Here is an 18,806-nt window from a genome sequence, read left to right on the forward strand (position 1 = left end):
GCAACAGTAGCTAAAATCTACTCATTAAGCATGAATTTCACATACAGTACAATTTTACTACCTATAGTCTTCATGCTGTACATTAGATTTATAGATTTGTTCATCCTATGTATATGCTACTCATAAAATTTTTTTTTGTTCCAGAAGTTGCTTCATTTTTTAGCTTGTTTTTTTCCATACATTTATCCTTAATTTTCTCCAAATGCTCAAAAAGCTCTGTCAAATGCCAAGCAATTATATTTCTAAACGTAAAGCACATCAGATAAATTGCTAGGTCTACATTTTATTCTAGAGCAGTTAACTCCTGTGCCCTGAATAGCTGGCTGCAGCATGGGAAGATTGTTCTCTCAAGGTAATGTACAGCTGGTTTTGTAAGATATTCCTTTACTGCTCTTCTGAACTGGGCTCTGGTCCCTGGATTCTATGCCTTCCATCTTTTTGCTTACCCAGATATCCTGTAGCAGAAACCTAGGAGTCACCTGTGACTCCTTCCTCCAATATCAAGATGGCCAATCCAGTAAAGTTTGCCTTCTAAAAACCTCTCCAAAATCTGTCCTTCAAATCCATCCTCAGGATCACCATCCTGGGCCAGGCCATTTTTTTAAGGGATCAGGTGTCACTCTGTCTCTCAGGCTGTAGAGGTGTGGACATAGCTTACTGCAGTCTTGAACTCTTGGGCTTAAGCAATCCTCCTACCTCAGCCTCCCCAGCAGCAGGGATAACAAGTGTAAGCTACCATGCCCAGCTCTATTTTCTAGCTGTATAACCTTTAGTACATTCTTTAACCTCACTGTGCTTTAAGATCCTTAAATTTAGTGAAGATAACAAAATCTATTGGGCAGGGTTGTTCTGAGGACAGAAAAGCTATTGCATATGAAGTGCTTAGCACAGAGCAGATGATCAATAAACTTTTGTTGCATTTCCTGCCTTCTTAGCTGTTCATCTGTCTTCTCAGTTTTTTCTGGTCCAGGCATATAAGACAATATATAAGACTTTAGGAGAACTTGCCTTTGATATCTGTTTCTCAACTAACCACCACTTTAAGAGGAAACTTTACAAAATACAGTTAATTTATACATTTAAGGCCCTCAATTCATTTTATAAGTAATATTCCTCTTTAATCCCAACTTTCATGTACCCCACTCTCTCAGCTTCTTGGCACATTGTAAGATTGCCACTTCCCATCCTTTCAGCTCACAGCATTTCTTTCACACATTGGAACCTATGGTTTGAACCAAACTTCAGTGTCATTATGTCCCTCAAGTCCTGCCAACCATCATCATCTGCCCTCATATTTTCTTCTTTCTCTTTCATTACAATGAATGAAGTATGTCTATTCCTCCCCTTCACACATTCTGAGGATCTCCTATACTTTTGCCTTCAGGACTTTGCTCCTATAATTATTCCATCAATTTTCTGCAGCTAGTTTCTCCCCCTTTCTTCTTATTTAATTCTAGTCATGAACAAATGTGCCTTCATGTCACTGATCTTAAAACAAAACAAAATGTATTTTGACCTCATACACTTCTCTAGCTGGTCCCATTGTTCTGCTTTCCCTAACAACAAAACATTTTAAATAGAAATGTTTATATTCACTATTGTCTTTTTAATCTACTTCAATCAGGTTTTCACTGTACTACTCTTATTAAGGTCACCAACGACTTCCATACTAGCAAATACAATGGTCTCTCCTCTATCCTCTTAGCTAATCTCTCAGTTTATACTCCCTCTTTTTAAAACACTTTCTGTTCTTTTCCTGGCTTTCATGACAACATAAGTTTTCTTCCTATATCCTCAAAAACCCTTCTTTCCTTGTTTTCCTCCTCTATCAATAGCAACTCTTTCTAAATTTCCTTTCTGGTCCTAATCTATCTCTCAAATCCATTTCATTATCAAATTTTGTTAACTTTGCCTACAAAACATAGTCTGAAATTCTTCTCCTTCTCTTCACTATCATCAGTCTAGTTGAAGCCACCAACCTCTCACCTGTACAACTGCTGTAGCCTCTAATCTCTTTTTCTCTGCTCTTGACTTGCTACAATGTATTTTCACTGCAACCAGAGTGGTATTTTTAAAATATAAGTAAATTCATGTCACTGTTTCTCTTAGAATTCTTCAGTGTCCCTTCACGTCACTTAGAATAAAATCTTAAGACCATTCCTAGCTTATCTGAACTTGTATGATTTAGCCCCACTCTTTCTCCTGTAACCTCTCCCACCTACTCTCCTGTGGTGCCTTGTAGCACTCTTCCCCTCATTCTTTACACATCCTACTTTTTCCTGTCCTGTAAGTATGCCATACTCCTTACTTTAGAGTGTCCCTTTTGCCTAGAATATTCTTTCTCTGATCTTGCATGACCTTGCCTGGTTGACCCCTCCCTGTTATTCAGAACTCAACACAAAAGATCATTTTTTAGGCATTTACTGCACTTTCCACCTCAAATGCCCTCTCAACAATTCCCCTCCTTTATTTTATTTTAGTTTTCCTTCTTTTTTCCTTATTTATTTATTTATTTATTTATTTATTTATTTATTTATTTAGAGATGGAGTTTCTCTCTTGTTGCCCAGGCTGGAATGCAGTGGCGCGATTTCAGCTCACTGCAACCTCCACCTCCTGGGTTCAAGTGATTCTCCTGCCTCAGCCTCCTGAGTAGCGTAGCTGGCATTACAGGCATCGCCATCAAGCCTGGCTAATTTTTTTTTATTTTTAGTAGAGATGGGGTTTCATCATGTTTGGCCAGGCTGGTCTTGAACTCCTGACCTTAGGTGATCTGCCATCCTTGGCCTCCCAAAGTGCCGGGATTGCAGGCGTGAGCCACCGCGCCCAGCCCCCTGCTTTATTTTCATAATGGCGTTTGCCATCACCTAACATTTTCATTTTAAATTGTTTGTTGATTTATATGCTTCTTTTGCAGCAAGGTAGATTTTGTGAGAATAGAAACTTGTTGATCCTCCTCAATAATATATCTCTGGCACCTAGAACAATGCTTGCACATAATTGGTAACCAAGAAATATTTGCTGAGTGAATGAACAAATCAATTGATAAATTTTACCTAAAATCTTGAGGGTTTTTTATATAATTTCTCAAAAGTTGGCAGGAAAAATCAGCAAATTTGTTGTCGAATCAGATTTTAATGAGATTTGATATTTGGGTAAAGGTTAGAAATAAATGATGGCATGTGTAAGCCATCTTACTCATTGTAAACTTGTAGAAGATTGTCAGTTTCTCATTGACTCACATAATTAAGGGTTGCTGATACTACACATTTTAAAATAATAAAACATTTTAAGCAAAAACAAAAATCTCAGTAAGCAAAAATTATTTACTATTTTCCACATTCAAACTACATTTTTGCTAATCTGTCCTTCATCTCACTCTTCCTTAGGGCTTTAGAGAGTTAACCTACATTATTTATTTATTCAAATTGAAAAATAATTGCAATTAAAGGACACACATGAAAAAAGATGCTTTAGGAAAGAGATTAAATGGAGTCAAATTTTGATCATTTATGTATCACATATGCATATATATGAGATAGTTTTGTCCTAAATGTAGTTTTATATATTCAGAAAAATTGTATACATTTGGTGTTGGGGGACAAAATCATGCAACCTTGTTAGTTATAGGTTCTCATATTTCTGGAAACATTAATCAAAGAGTGGATACAAGACTTAGGTCAGGTGAATCTAAGTTTTCTACTGGAGGATAGAATCATGCACAAAATCATTAGTGAGAAAGTGAGGCATTTTAAAAGGTCGTTTTTTAAAACTTTTTTTCAAATCCAGGATCTAAGGAGAGCCCTCCATAGATATATGTGAGGCTACATATGCCAAGGGTACAGAAAACTCCTTGTTTATGAAAGACAAACCCTTCAGGGAATTAGTGTTAACATGAAATTTTAAAATGGGGCAACTTTATTAAACAAGTGGCAATTTTTTGTTCTACATTTGCAAGCTTAGGCTGTGTTAAATCTTGAGCAATGCATTTCATATTCTCAATCATGACCATTGTTTAAGCAGCAGTTATAGTGATACAAGTATTTTTTTCATTTCAAAAGATTCCTTTTTAGTAGGAGGAAAAAATAACATAATCAATGATCATGCAAGTTTTGATAAACTACAATTACAACTATGAAATAGCATTTCAAAATTTGTCACACTAAGATCTTTCTTCCATGGCTCCTTTGATCTCATTAGACCTCTCACAAAATAAATAAGTGTCGTTATTTTCAAATAATTTTACTTAAAGTTTTAAGAAAAACATGGCCTTGAACGAATACATCTTAGGTTGCAAATATCAGTGAATGAAAAGAAGCATCAATAAAATTGAAGGCATATGATATGCAGAATATTAGAGAATGCTTTATTTTTGCTTATTTTGCTTATCAGACATCCATTCCCCTTATTCCATTAGAACCTTCATCTTCCTTTTAATGACATCCCTCATTGTACATTGTGGAGGCAGCAGGAATTTGAATCTTGAGCAACTGTCATGGTTACATGGGGGTCTTTGTAAATTGCCATCCTCAGAAGATCAGCATTGTGTGGCCCAGACCATCACTGCTGTGTAAATTCTGAGCAGCAGTCTAGAACTCTCTTGGTTCCTGTCCCTTTTCTATGTAAAGTTCTTTAGGCTCCTATTAATTCTAAGAGCCTGGATATATTTCCAGTAAATGTTCATCTTTACCTAAAATGGCCAGTTGGTTTTTCTGGCCTACAATAAAAAAGTAACTGATGCAGCTGTAAATCCATGTTAAATAGTAATCTATAGCCACTGGTTAAGCAACTAAAAGAGCTTTCTGTTATTTTAGTGTTAGATTCATCTTTATTTTAAATATGCAAAGCAACTTCATTAAACGACTCTTATTTCTTATTAAAATAAGCCATTTCTCTTAACTCAACAGTTATACATGTTAAACATCCCTTATACTTGGAACCAGAGTGTTTTGGATTTCAATTTTTTTTTTTCAGATTTTGGATTACTTGCGTGTACATAATGAGATATCTTGGGGATGGGACCAGAGTCTAAACACAAAATTAATTTATGTTTCATATACACTTTATACACATAACCTGAATGTAATTTTATACAATATTTTAAAATAACTTTTGTGCATGAAACTAAGTTTTGACTATGTTTTGATGGTGACCTGTCATATGAGATCAGGTGTGAAATGTTCTAACTGTAATATTATGTATGTGCTCAAAAAGTTTCAGATTTTGGAGCATTTCAGATTTCGGATTTTCAGATTAGGGATGCTCAATCTGTAGATTACTTTGCTGTTTTTAAATTACTTTCACATACTTTATATTATTTGATCATCACCACAATTGTAGGAGATGAGGAAGAACAAACCTAGATGAGCAACTACTGCAAATGAAGATGCTAAGGCTCAAAGGAGTTAAACAATGTCTGAAGTCACATGACTATCTAGTGGCAGAACTTGTGTTAAACTGAGGTCCTCTCTTACCAGAATTGTTTACATTGTACTATAGTACATCTGTGATAATAACTGGTAACTATAGTTACTATGTTGTTTGTCAGAATGCTTCCTTCTATTGTTGGTTATTTTTTTCTATTTAAAAAGAAGCTTATACTAGTGAATCACAAAATATTGTTTGGAAAGAATTTTACAAAACCTATTCCACCCCACATCCCCAAACATAAAAGTATGTTCCATGACATCCGACCTTTGACAGCTCTTAGACTCAAACAGCACATTCCTTTATTTGAGCAAAGATTATGTGACAGCTCTAATTTATATGGATACAAGTACTCAGAGTTTGAGAGGAAGGAAAAATGCAAAGAGTGTGTTGTATTAGGTCCTGCCTTATGGAGGAATCACATAAACTATCCCATGTCACCCCAACTCCTAGGATCAGCATCAAAAATGTAAAAACTGCTACATGAGAGTTTTATTTTCTGTGTTTTACACATATGCAGATATACTCCAACTTTCCCCTTCCTTCCTCACCTATGGCCACTGTCAAAGCTCTTATTCCTTGTAAAATAATAGACAGCATATCAGAGGGAGATATTTACAGAGATGTTTTACAGCAATGATAAAGTAGTTAGGCAGTGTCTTAATACTGGTTAACACAATCAAGTTGTATGAGACATCTCTTAGAGACACAATGAGGCTTAAAATTTTGTCCAGGCTAAATAAGTGGTGGTGATAGTGGGTGTTGTTATTTTGTATAAGATAATGGGGATACGCTTCTCCAGTGATGTTTGAGCAGATATCTGAAGGAAACAAAGGAGCGAGCCATGGTTCAGAGCAAGCCTGGCAGTGGAAAGACCAGGGGTAAAGTCTCCCAGGAGAAAGCTTGCTTGGCATTTATGTGCCCAAACTGCTTGAGCGTAATTGTCAGAGCCCATTTGCTATTCTTGAACATGGAGCTCTAGCTTGGTGTGTCTCAGATGCATTTTTGCTGTTCATTTATTTTCTAAAGAGTTGGGGAGGATTTCTGCTATTTCACGGGCCAGTGACTGAAGCCAGCCCATGACAAAATTTTCACCAGCCTAAAACATACCTTTGTGATAAATCCCTGACTTCATTATTTTGAATGATCGGTGTTTCAGCTACACAGCCCAGCATGAGTGGCCGGCATGGAGTAGTGAGCACCATGCAGCTGTCTTCCCTCACCTGGATCTGGCTTCTTAATGTCGGTTTTTTTTTTCCCCTCACCTAGGGCAAGCAACTGTATGTATATGGAGGCTCCTTTTTTCTGGCATCTCTCAGCTTACTGATATTCTATATTGAGTGTAATATTGTTAAAAAATTTGCCTGGGTCATATGGTACATCTAGTTCTAGATCCTTGAGGAATCGCCATACTGTTTTCCATAATGGTTGAACTAGTTTACAATCCCACCAACAGTGTAAAAGTGTTCCTATTTCTCCACATCCTCTCCAGCACCTGTTGTTTCCTGACTTTTGAATGATCGCCATTCTAACTGGTGTGAGATGGTATCTCATTGTGGTTTTGATTTGCATTTCTCTGATGGCCAGTGATGATGAGCATTTTTTCATGTGTCTGTTGGCTGTATGAATGTCTGGGTATATACCCAAAGGATTATAAATTATGCAGCTATAAAGACACATGCACACGTATGTTTATTGTAGCACTATTCACAACAGCAAAGACTTGGAATCAACCCAAATGTCCATCAGTGACAGATTGGATTAAGAAAATGTGGCACATATACACCATGGAATACTATGCAGCCATAAAAAAGGATGAGTTTGTGTCCTTTGTAGGGACACGGATGCAGCTGGAAACCATCATTCTTAGCAAACTATCACAAGAACAGAAAACCAAACACCGCATGTTCTCACTCATAGGTGGGAACTGAACAATGAGATCACTTGGACTCGGGAAGGGGAACATCACACACTGGGGCCTATCATGGGGAGGGGGAGGGGGGAGGGATTGCATTGGGAGTTATACCTGATGTAAATGACGAGTTGATGGGTGCAGCACACCAACATGGCACAAGTATACATATGTAACAAACCTGCACGTTGTGCACATGTACCCTACAACTTAAAGTATAATAATAATAAATAAATTAAAAAAAAAAAACAAAAACAAAAAATTTGCCTTCATTTTCACTACATACTTTTATGAAATTGAATTTCAACCAGCGCCTAATTAAAACAAAATACTGGATTGGCCAGGAGCAGTGGCTGATGTCTATAAATCCAGCACTTTGTGAGGCTGACGCAGAAGGATCACTTGAGGCTAGGAGTTTGAGACCAGCTTGGGCAATATACGTAACAAAGAACATAATACCACTTCTCTATAAAAAATTATCTGGGCATGGTGGCACACACCTGTAGTCCCAGATACTCAGGAGGCTGAGGAGGTAGGATCACTTGAGCCCAGGAGTTCAAGGGTGCAGTAAGCTATGACTGTGTCACTGCATGCCAGACTGTGTGACAGAGTGACACTCTTGTCTCTTAAAAAATAAACAAATAAAAATAAAAAACAAAACCCTAAATACTGGAGGAAGTTGGATATTGGAGTTCAACTTTGTGTATACTAAAGACTATAAAGCTCCAAACTGATGGATTTGTATTAAGAAAATAGTTACACATATGTGTTATAGAAAAATAACATAACAAATTTTCTGCATTTATAAAAGTGTTATATTCTATTTTTTTAAATGACATACGGTATATTCATACAAAGGAACATTATTTGTCAATAAAAAGGAATGAAGTACTGACGTAGGCTACGGCATGGATGAACCCTGAAAACATTATCCTCAGTGAAAAGACAGTCACAAAAGGACCCTGCTATGTAATTCCATTTATATGAAATTTCTGAAATAGGCAAATTGATGGAGAAATAAGTTGCCAGGGGTGAGGAGAAGCAGGGGACATGGAGTGACTGCTAATAGATATGGGTGGTTTCTCAAAGGGTGATGAAAATGTTCTAGAATTAGACAGTGATGACGGCTGTGCAATTCTGTGAAAATAACAACTGAATTTGTAAAAATGAATTTGATGGAATGTAAATTACATCTCGACAAAACTTTTAAGAAAAAAAGACAGTGTAAGTTTACTGCCTATTTTTTCTTGTAGAAGGATGCCATTTGTTTTGTGCTTATGATTATTATATACATTTGGGTGTGAAAGCATTTACAATTAAATAATAAAAGTCACATATGAGTGTTTTAAAAATGTTTACTTAGCAAAAGAAAGAGAATGTCAGTTCCCACAGTTTGCTGGATTTTCAGTCCAGAAGCCTGGGATCAACTGATCTGCGTCATGCTGAGGTAAAAGCAGCATCAAATGAAGACACCATCAATGTGCCTCCAGGAAATGAATAAGTTTTAAGAATACATAGCTTGGTTTTCCTGCTAATTCATTTAAAATATCTGTATAACTTTTCTATATCTCACTAATGTTTTATCCACTCTGAGTGTTTTATGGCACTCTGATAGGAAGCAAGAACTTCACCCTTCAGACACAAAACAGTTAATGTGTGATCTCTATAAGTGAAATGAGCAAGACCTCAAATCTCACATGTCTTAGAGGATTGAAAATATCTAGAATTAGCTTTGAAAGTGCTACACAGTAAATTGCTCTCTTTGTCTCCTGTGCATTAGAGCAAATAGGTTTTATAAGTTATAGAAACCTAGATCAAAATCAGTTGCGATGTTAACATTCCTCTCACCCATGGAGAGATATTTTGGCTTCATAAGCATAATAAAATTTCCCAATTTTGCCTCTGTATGCAAAGTTGTCATGACTGCTGGGGGAAACACAAATAACTTCTAGGCAAGTTCCAGCAGCGAGTTTATACTATCGTTTCACTTTTTAAGGTTTAATATTTTTTTCTCTGCAATTGTCTTTTTCCTTTCTAAGGATTTTTTTTTTTTTTTTTTTTTTTTGTCTGTTGATTTTAACTCATTTCTTGGAAGGATGACTCTTAAATATCTTTCTCCCACTATGACTCCACTCCTGAGTTTGATTGCATTTTGTATATTGCTTTTTGGGGTTCTTTCACTTGGATAAATATTTTTATTCGATAAAACAATATGTAAAACCAAGCTAACAACTGCAATCTGTGCAGAAGAAAGTAACTATGATGGTTAGGAGTCTAGATAGCATGTCTTTGAAAAATAGTCAAGAGAAGTTGGAAACTTGTCTTAGAAAAGAGAACCATTAAGCAAAGTACATGAATTTTTAAAAATATTTGAAGGATCAAGGCAGTGATGATGGATGCATAGTTTCTTGTTGAGTGAAGGCATACCTTAACAATCTTTGTATCACCCTGAGCTCCTAGCCAAGTGTTGAATAGATAGATGGATGGAAATAGGGAAACATCATTAGCATATTACAGAGTTTTCTAAAAATTAGAACTTTCCAGTAATATAATGGTCTATCCTTTAAATTATTGATTTTTTTCCATTACTAAAAATGTTCATGAAGAGCTTGGGTGGCCATTGCAAGAGAAATAATAAGCATATGATTCTGCATTGGGTGGAAAGTTGAACTACTTGTTAGGATGGGCTCGTGAAGAGCAGTGGTCCCTGCCGGCACTAATGGACAGAAAGCAAAATTTCTGTTCAGTTATCCACTGAGATTCTGATCTGTTTTTACTGCAGCATAACCTCTCCTTTCCTAATACATAGTCTTTGGTAATAATTTTGGATAGGACTCAAACATGCCATGTGGCCTAAGGAAAGTCAATTAACTTTTCCCTTTGGATTTACTTATTAGTAAAAATTGAGAACTAAATTAAATAATCTCCAGGGTTGCTTCTAATAAAAATAATGTAATATTGTTATTGTGTGAGTTAAGAAAATTATCTCGGGAAGTAGTGGTATTATCACAAATGTGTTGATGTAATTGTGTACGGTCAGAACCCTATCACGTTTTACGGACGAGGGAATGTTTTCCCAGAAGATGTCTTTGAAGATTTCAGATAAAGAGAAAGTCATGCCAGAATATTTTTTGTCGACTAGTCAACACCTAGAACTATCCTGAGATGTTACATAATCTTACTTTTGTTTGATTCAGGGTAACTTAACATAGAAATCTTATTTCAGCTGTGATAGAATAATAAATATCAATTATTGAATATTTTTCTATTCCAGGTATGCCAATGACATCATCTTGCCTATCTATCTATCTATCTATCTATCTATCTATCTATCTATCTACCTACCTACCTACCTACGTACCTACCTACCTACCTACCTATCTATCCACCTACCCACCCACAGGAGACAGTGTTGTTACATCCCTAGTTTTACTAATGAAGAAACAGGTTTCCAGGAAAAATACTTTTCTAACCAAATACCAATGCTAGGATATAATTCCAGATTTGTCTGGGTCAAGAGCTCTGGTTCTTGATCTCTAAAATATTTTTGGAGTGGGTTGTAAACTTTTAAGCCAAGAAAATGTTGAAAGTATGGTGCTTAAAATGTCATCCCATTTCTTTTACATGTGGTTAAATTAATTTTGTCTACCAAATTCACCCTCCAGGTCTTTCAGTTTAGTCATATATTGGCTTTTCCAAAATTAATTATAATCTCTTTTTAAAAGTTCTTCAGTTTCAAGAAGTTTTTTTGGCAGTTTTTCTCTTTATTGCTTTTTTCAAATTTGCCATCCCACTCTACTTCATATATAATATGCACCTGTTATGGTCTATTATTCTGTCTATAATTTTAAGTTCCTAATTCAAAATAACAAGCAAAACAGTACTAAATTATAAGCTGCGTGGGTTTCTATCACTGTGTGAAAGGCATGTCATTTTGTATTTTTACCTTTCACTACAGAAAATTAAGACACACAGATTGAACTATTCCTAATCAAAATACTTCCTGTTCTTTCATGTCTATTCTTGGGTCTTTTCTGACACATTCTTGATATATCTTCCCTAATGCCCTTTACCTTGACTTTTTGTTCTCTATCAATTGTGTTATATAACATCTTATAGTAGAGATTCATGACGAATTATAATATTGTCTGTGTACAATATCAGAAAGCAAAGAATAAATACATATATAAAAGACAATTCTTACTATGATGTAATATCAAGAATAAAAATGGCTATCTTGTTACCCAACAAATCTGAATAACAACTCAAAGAAAGCCATAAAATAAAATGGCAGACAAAAATAATTTATTTAATCTAACTTTAAAGATTTAAATCCTTAAAGAGCTCAATGCTCTGCCTATAGGTCATTAAGAACTTTATTTATTTATTTTTTTATTTTGAGCCATTTCTCCTCCTGAAATAATTATTTTATAGCAGTTTCTTTATAGTGCACATTAAGGTTATCTCTGTAACAGCTGTTTTACCCTTTCCACCCCTTCCCCTTGTACTGCTACCAGAAGCCACAGCTCTACAGAGGTGACCCATTATTATTTAGCCCAATCACAGTAATCCCAGTTTTCTTACAGTAGCTTATTCTGTGCTCAAATAGCAAAGGAATTACATCAGCAGGAAACATGTGACACAATTAATGCCAATGAGATCTGCAGACAAATTAGTTGAAGAATTTTAGGGGAGACAATTTTTGTCCTTCTCAGAAAGAGTTTTAAAGGAGTCAGATATTTCCATTTTTGGATGCTGTGGAGTTGAACTCTAGAACCCCTGCAGCCATTCTGCTACCAAGAGAAAAGTCAGCCTCAGAATAAATGTATTCCTGCCAAGGTGAATAGGAACACACCAGTTCTGATTACTGTCCTGAGATGGGCCTTCCACTTACGAGAGCCAATCAAACCTATTTCTTTGTAAAGTCAGTTTGCATTGGGTTTTCTGTTACTTGAAATACATATAATGAACTCTGATACATTATTCCTTTCATTTTTGTATTTCTTATTTTTTTCCAATGATGCACAAATACATCTATGTGCTGTTTGGATCATACCTCAATATCAGATCATTTAGATCATATTTCAATATAGCAGCTTACAAGGCTGTTTTATGAAAGTAAAAAAAAATTCAACCTTGACACTCACAGAAACCTTAAAAGATTATGTAAAACTTCTTTGAAATATATAAGGCAGGTCAATGAGAAGGATAATAAATTCTCCTTAACTATAATATACTGGTAAAATATATTAAGTCTTTGGTGTACTTATTTTTAATTATTGTTAGTCAATTATTTTAACTAACCAAACAGACAAAATATCTTAAAACTTCTCTTCCAAGCCTACTTAGGATCCTAGTGAGTTCCTTGATGTATAAGACTTTTCAATGGAATTATCTTATCAATGTGTTAATTCAAACAATACTATGTGACTTTCAAGAACTTTCATAACCAGAGTCCTCCCCAACTCTCCCTACATATTGCCCGCATCCACATCCATGCACCTGCAACTCCAGACTCTTCACAACTCTGCTCCCTTTAACTCTTGCATCTTAAATTTTAGATATGTGCTTTTTGGTCAAGTTCTTCCCTTACTTCTCCAAAAATGGGGCTCGTCTCTATACATAAGCTCTACAATGGTACTTGGCTCTTTGGCTCTGATTGTACATCACTGAGCACTTGCCTCTAATGCTTCAGTTTTTCTCTGTAATTAGGTTGTCAGATCCGGAAGGGCAAAGATTGAGATTTATTTCTCTTGTAACCCCCCTAAAGCTTCAAGTACTGTGTAGTAGAACAGATATTAAATAAATACTTGCTTGATAAATTAATCTTACACAATTTGTTGCATAGAAATGGAAAAAGATTTAAATGACCAGATTGGCCTAGAGTTGCTAGATTTAGCAAATAAAAGTACAGGATGACAAGCTAAATTTGAATATCATGTGTATATATATATATGTGTGTATGTGTGTGTGTAAATGTATCCCATGAAAAATTTGGGACATAATTATACAAAAATGTTGTCTGTTTCTGAATTTAAAAGTAAAATATAACTGGGTGTCCTCTATTTTTTTCTGGCAATCCTAGATTAGCCTGACCTAGAAACCCCCCACCCCCATGCCTATTTTCCTAAATTAGAATGGGTTACCACATTTCTGACTTATTCAATCTTATATACTTTTGCTAATCAAGTCCTATGGCATATGAAGTTCTCTGCATTGTTCTATCAATCAGAGACAACATAGACTCAGTATCTAGTATGTGAAATTCATCATGACTGCCCATGTACCGGGAAACAGAGATGAATATGGTGCCATCTTTGCCCTCAAGTAGTTCCTCATCTGGTAGAACAGACAGTCCATTTCAGTACAGGCTTTACTTCATGTGCAATCCTAGTGTGAATACATGTAGTCAGTAATATTTTTATAGGCCTGACCTACCCCTAAAAAATACACTATACCTGTTTATAGTGTCATCTAAGGAAATATCCCAGACAGACGACACCGTACATAGGTTGTCAAAAATGAAGTATATTGGTTTTGAAGTACATGTCAAATAGCTCTTAACTTTGAAGTATTATGTAAACAGCATAAATTTTAATTTTACACTTGATCTTAGCCAAAAGGCCAAGTGATAATTTATAATTCTAAGTAAAAATAATTATTCATAATTTATTTTGATCAGCATATTGAAATATCAGATTCTGATAATTAATTTCAAGTTTTTATTGTGGAAGGTTCTTTTCTTGATTACTGGATATTTAATATACATTTTTACTTTTTAGCATAAGCAACAGAAATTGAGTGCATGACGTTTGTTTCCCTTCTCAGCCATATAAACCCTTCCATAGGCAAATACCATGCTCACTACTTAATCTGGGTTACTTACTTAGGTGACTGTTAGGAACCCTGGGTTTAGATTTTGAACCTCTCTGCTGTGTGGCCTTGGTCTGATTTAGCTAATCTCTTATCATCCAGTCTTTTTTGCGATAAGGAATAAGGTCACAGGAGACCTGGTTTTCTTTGCATGGCACAATGCCATAATGGCAGTGTGTGTGTGCAGGTGTGCACGTGTGTGTGTGTGTATGTGCACAAAGTTTGATAGTTTCAAATTCCTAGTAAACTTTTTAGTAGTTGTATGCCACAGTGCTACTTGTAATAATAAAATATTTTAGATACAGGTACAAAAACATGTTTTTCATAATAGTATTAATGTGTGTAAAAGCATTTCTTAGACTTAGAGCATACAATTCAAGGTTGTAATATAATGTCACCTTAATATACAACATACAAATTTTCAGTTCTGGAGCAGTGTCACATTATTCATTTGTTTCTAAACATAAACTATTGATCTCAACCCTCTACTCTATATTTTTATAGAGGTCATTTTAAATGAAGATAACGAGGCATAATCCATCAAATGGTGATTTCCATAGAGTTCAATTTGTTATTAACAGAGGTCTATGAAATCATAAATGGAGTAATATTAAAAGGTGATGAGAATATTGGGCGAAGTTATATCAATTTCAATGGCTTGTCAGTTACCTAGATAGGAGCCCATAGTTAACATTATCATCATAATAAAGTCTCTGAAAGTTATGAAATACTCATTTACATTGTATATTTTAGGTTGTCAAAAGTTACCTTGGGTAGTTCTTCAATTTGATTGGCATCTAGGTAAAGCTCCTCTAATGTTCGTTCGAAGTTAAAGACCTCCTTTGGCACCTGCTGAAGACTGCAGTGGGAGTAATCTAAAACTGAGATGATTTCTTCTTCACCTCGGAAACATCGGCACGGCACCAGACGGCCGATGATTTTCCGTTTGGTGGTCATCTCCAGGCACTGCACTAGAGAAACGCACAAACAAAACAAAACAAAACAGCTTATCCACTGCCCTTGGAAGGTATTCTTGTAATATTTAAAGCTTAGAAATTTAATTTTGGTATATGGTCTAGAATACTTTAAAGTAGGACACACATGTGCATTTTATCATTAAATCCTTAAACAACCCTGCGAGGTATGAAACAGGTTTTATTCCCATCTAGCAAATTCGAAAATGGCTCAAAAAGTATAAGAGATTTCCCATCATCACACAGTTTTGGAAAGGCAGAATCTAATTAGAATACCATCCTGTCTCAGTTCAATGCTACTATCATGCTTACCTCCTCACTTGAAACATGGAACTATATATATTTTCTATTTTTACACAAATTACAGGGTAGAACAGAAACTTCCAGAATTTGTTGGAAAAAAACATTTCTCCCATTTCTGTAAAAATATTCATGTTTCAGTGCCAAAGTTTTTGAGGTACTCTTTTTAGCCTGCAAATGTCATCAGTGAATGGATATTTACTGAATAACAGGTGTTTTAGGCACTGCTCTAGTGGAAACAGTGATGCATTGAAAAGAGACCCTGTTTTCATGGCGTTTTTATTCTGTTGAAACCACAGATTGTAATTGGATTGGTTATTCACTTCCAAATGGGGATCTATTTTTATGAACCTTGTAATATGGAATAAAACAACTTGTAATTATGGTAGAAATTACTGTGACACTGATGACACATCTTTCTCCTATTCCTCTAGGTTAAACTGACCAGATGCCATGAAATCTTGCAAAGACTTGTATCATGGCACCTTCAACATTTTATTCAATCTACTGTTTTTCATGTGATTTTTCTCCTAGACAGTAAGGCCTCTTTAGGGCAGTGATTATTTTGTTCATTCTTGTATTTATCTTGGTACTTGATATATAGTATGTATTCAACAATAATTATAGAATAAACAAATGAAAGCATGAATGAATAAATGAATATATTTGGGACTCTCCTCCTAACCACCATCAGCTACTGATAATTGCTTGAAAAACTTATTTTAACGAAAAGGTCACTATCTCGGTGAATGTCTTCCCAGGAAATATGAGTAGTATCTTCCTCTGATTTCCCAGACCACTAATCATAATGTTTTCCTAATTGTTTGTGCTGTTTCCCCATGTATCAGGCAAGTTCTCTGAGGAGATCTTGTTTCACTTATCCTTAAATTTACAGTACACAGTACAGTTTGCCAGCTACAGAATTAAAACTTAATAAACATGAATTTGAAACTCGCATTTAACTTGCTAATGTATTTTTACTTAGTAACACAAATTTATTGCTTACACAGAAATTAGTAACATTTATAAAAACAATGTAGCATTTTGTTTTTAAAATTGCTCATGTTAAGTCAAATTTGGAAACAATCATTATCTAGCAAATTAATGCAGGAAGAGAAAACCAAATACTGCATGTTCTCACTTATAAGTGGAAGCTAAACACTGCAAACATGGCCACTAAGAAGGGAACAATAGACACTGGGGTCTACTTGAGGGTGGAGGGTGGAAGGAGGGTGAGGATTCAAAAAACTACCTGTTGGGTACTATGCTCATTATCTGGGTGATGAAATAATCTGTATATCAAAAGTCTGCAATATACAATTTACCCATGTAACCAAAGTTGCACATGTGCCCCATGAACCTAAACAAAAGGTAGAAGAAAAAAATATTTGGAGGCAATCAAGTAGAATATGCTTTAAGAGGTGTTAGATGTTCAGCCTAAAATGATCCTTTTTCATTCTTCAACTTCTGAAATTAATAAGAGGATATTCTAGGGACAGGTTCATGAATAAATACTTATATGTGATTGTTTGCACATGGTAATCTGTAGAAGGCTGAATAAAAACATTTAAAAAGACGACCTTTCTTCTCCATTACTTTCTATCTTTCAAATTCCTGTTCTTTTCATTTCTGGGAACCAGAATTGCAAGATTTTGTAACTATTGCTTTGCATAACCTTACTTGAAATTCTTGATTGCAGGATTGATGCCTTTCATGTCATTACCTGGCATCTAGCACATAGTAGGCATCCAGTAAATGCACTCTCATAGGTATCTAACATATTATATATAATAGGTACTTAGTAAATGTTTGTTGTGATTATTGTGGTTGTAAAGGGAAGTGGTGATAGCATAGACTATGGTAGTGGTAGTGAGGATAAAGACAAGTGACGGATTGGGAAGATATTTAAGAAGCTGAATCTAAAAGTTGATGATAGATTAAATGAGAGGTGGGAGAGAGGCTGTGAGAGAGGGGAGGGTCTTGAAAGATTTCCAGGATTTTTATCTGGGTAACTAGTAGTCACTTTAACCCACCCCCAGTGACGCAGTAGAGCTGACCCAAGGCACACACCCATTTGCTCTGTATCCACAGAGGAGTAATAAATCCATTGTTCAAGCTTCTTGTTGCCCAACATCTCTCACTTACCGTGGCTATTTCTTGATGTTTGTGTTGCTGTCATTGCACTTCTTAAATTATCAACCAAGAGGAAAAACAGAATATCCAAGCCTGAACCTAAACCATTTGGCAAATGTCCACTGTCTACAGGCTGAACTACTTCCCTGGCCCAGCTTCTCCTCTTCCCTCTGCTCCATGTGAATTCTTCAATTGTGTCTATACCGTGATAAACATCTTTACTGAGGCTCAGTCTCTCTTCATTGAATGCTCTTCACTCCCATCCTCATAGGCCCAACTAAAACTTGGTTCTCCCCTAAGGTCATTAATTACCTTATAGCCTTTAAAAATAGAGCAAGCTGATTTTCTCACATCACATGCTGATTAGCCAATTTCTGGGTTGGAAGATGGGATTACTGTACCCCTTGCACTCTAAAAACTATGACTCTTCTCTCATCTTGTAAAATCTCTGTTCATTTGATGGTCTCATGCTCTACTAATTAGACAGTAATAAGTAGAAAGTATTAACATCTTTCTACTTGTCCTCACATCTTTCATTTACCAATCTCTTGTACATTCCCATTCTTTCATTGATGACTCTGGTATCTAGTTTATTGACTTTCAATCACAATTCCTTCTATTCCTGATTTATGCTCCCTACACGTAATAACTTTCAACTTTGTAGAGGTTTCTTCCCCCTGAATTTCTAAACAATCTGATTGTAGTGCTACTCCTTGACTCCCCTTAACCCCCACTCTGGAGTAACCTTTTAGGAATAAAATATCTTTTTGATATAGTCTGGAGTGGTTGCTTTTCCCGCTGTCATCCTAGAATTTCTCTTCACTATCATCCTGTGAATTTTTCATTTCTTTCCTGTGTTATATTTCCTATTTTCTTGATCCCATGTCATTTTCTTTCCTGATTTATTCCTTCGGTTTTGTGGAACATAATGTCTGTTCACTTGCTGAAAAAGGATTTATGGTAGGTATATTTTTTTGAGGACCTGCATATCAGAAGTACCTTTTCTTTACAAATAAAAAAGTTTTTATTTATCATATTTTCTAGTTTCCATTCTTATTCAAAATCCTATTTCACACCCACATTCTTCTCCACCAGAAAATTTTAGAATTCTGTTTTCCCTCACTCTTGAAAATTCATGACAAAGTGCTTTGTGTGTTTTTAAAATCTATCTATCATACAAGGTACTTGA

General features: G+C 35.5%; 1 protein-coding gene across 10 annotated transcripts in view; it reads right to left on the bottom strand.

The window, feature by feature from the left end:
* The window catches only part of LRRC7 (leucine rich repeat containing 7), a 570,280-nt gene that overhangs the window by 355,791 nt on the left and 195,683 nt on the right, over nt 1-18,806 (bottom strand). For all 10 annotated transcript variants that reach the window (XM_007978322.3, XM_007978330.3, XM_007978324.3 and 7 more), the window contains one exon: nt 14,979-15,181. In XM_007978322.3, coding sequence (XP_007976513.1) covers nt 14,979-15,181 — 203 coding nt within the window. The remainder of the gene's footprint in view (nt 1-14,978; nt 15,182-18,806) is intronic.

Source organism: Chlorocebus sabaeus, chromosome 20, assembly GCF_047675955.1.
Source record: "Chlorocebus sabaeus isolate Y175 chromosome 20, mChlSab1.0.hap1, whole genome shotgun sequence".
NCBI classification, from domain to species: Eukaryota; Metazoa; Chordata; class Mammalia; order Primates; family Cercopithecidae; genus Chlorocebus; species Chlorocebus sabaeus.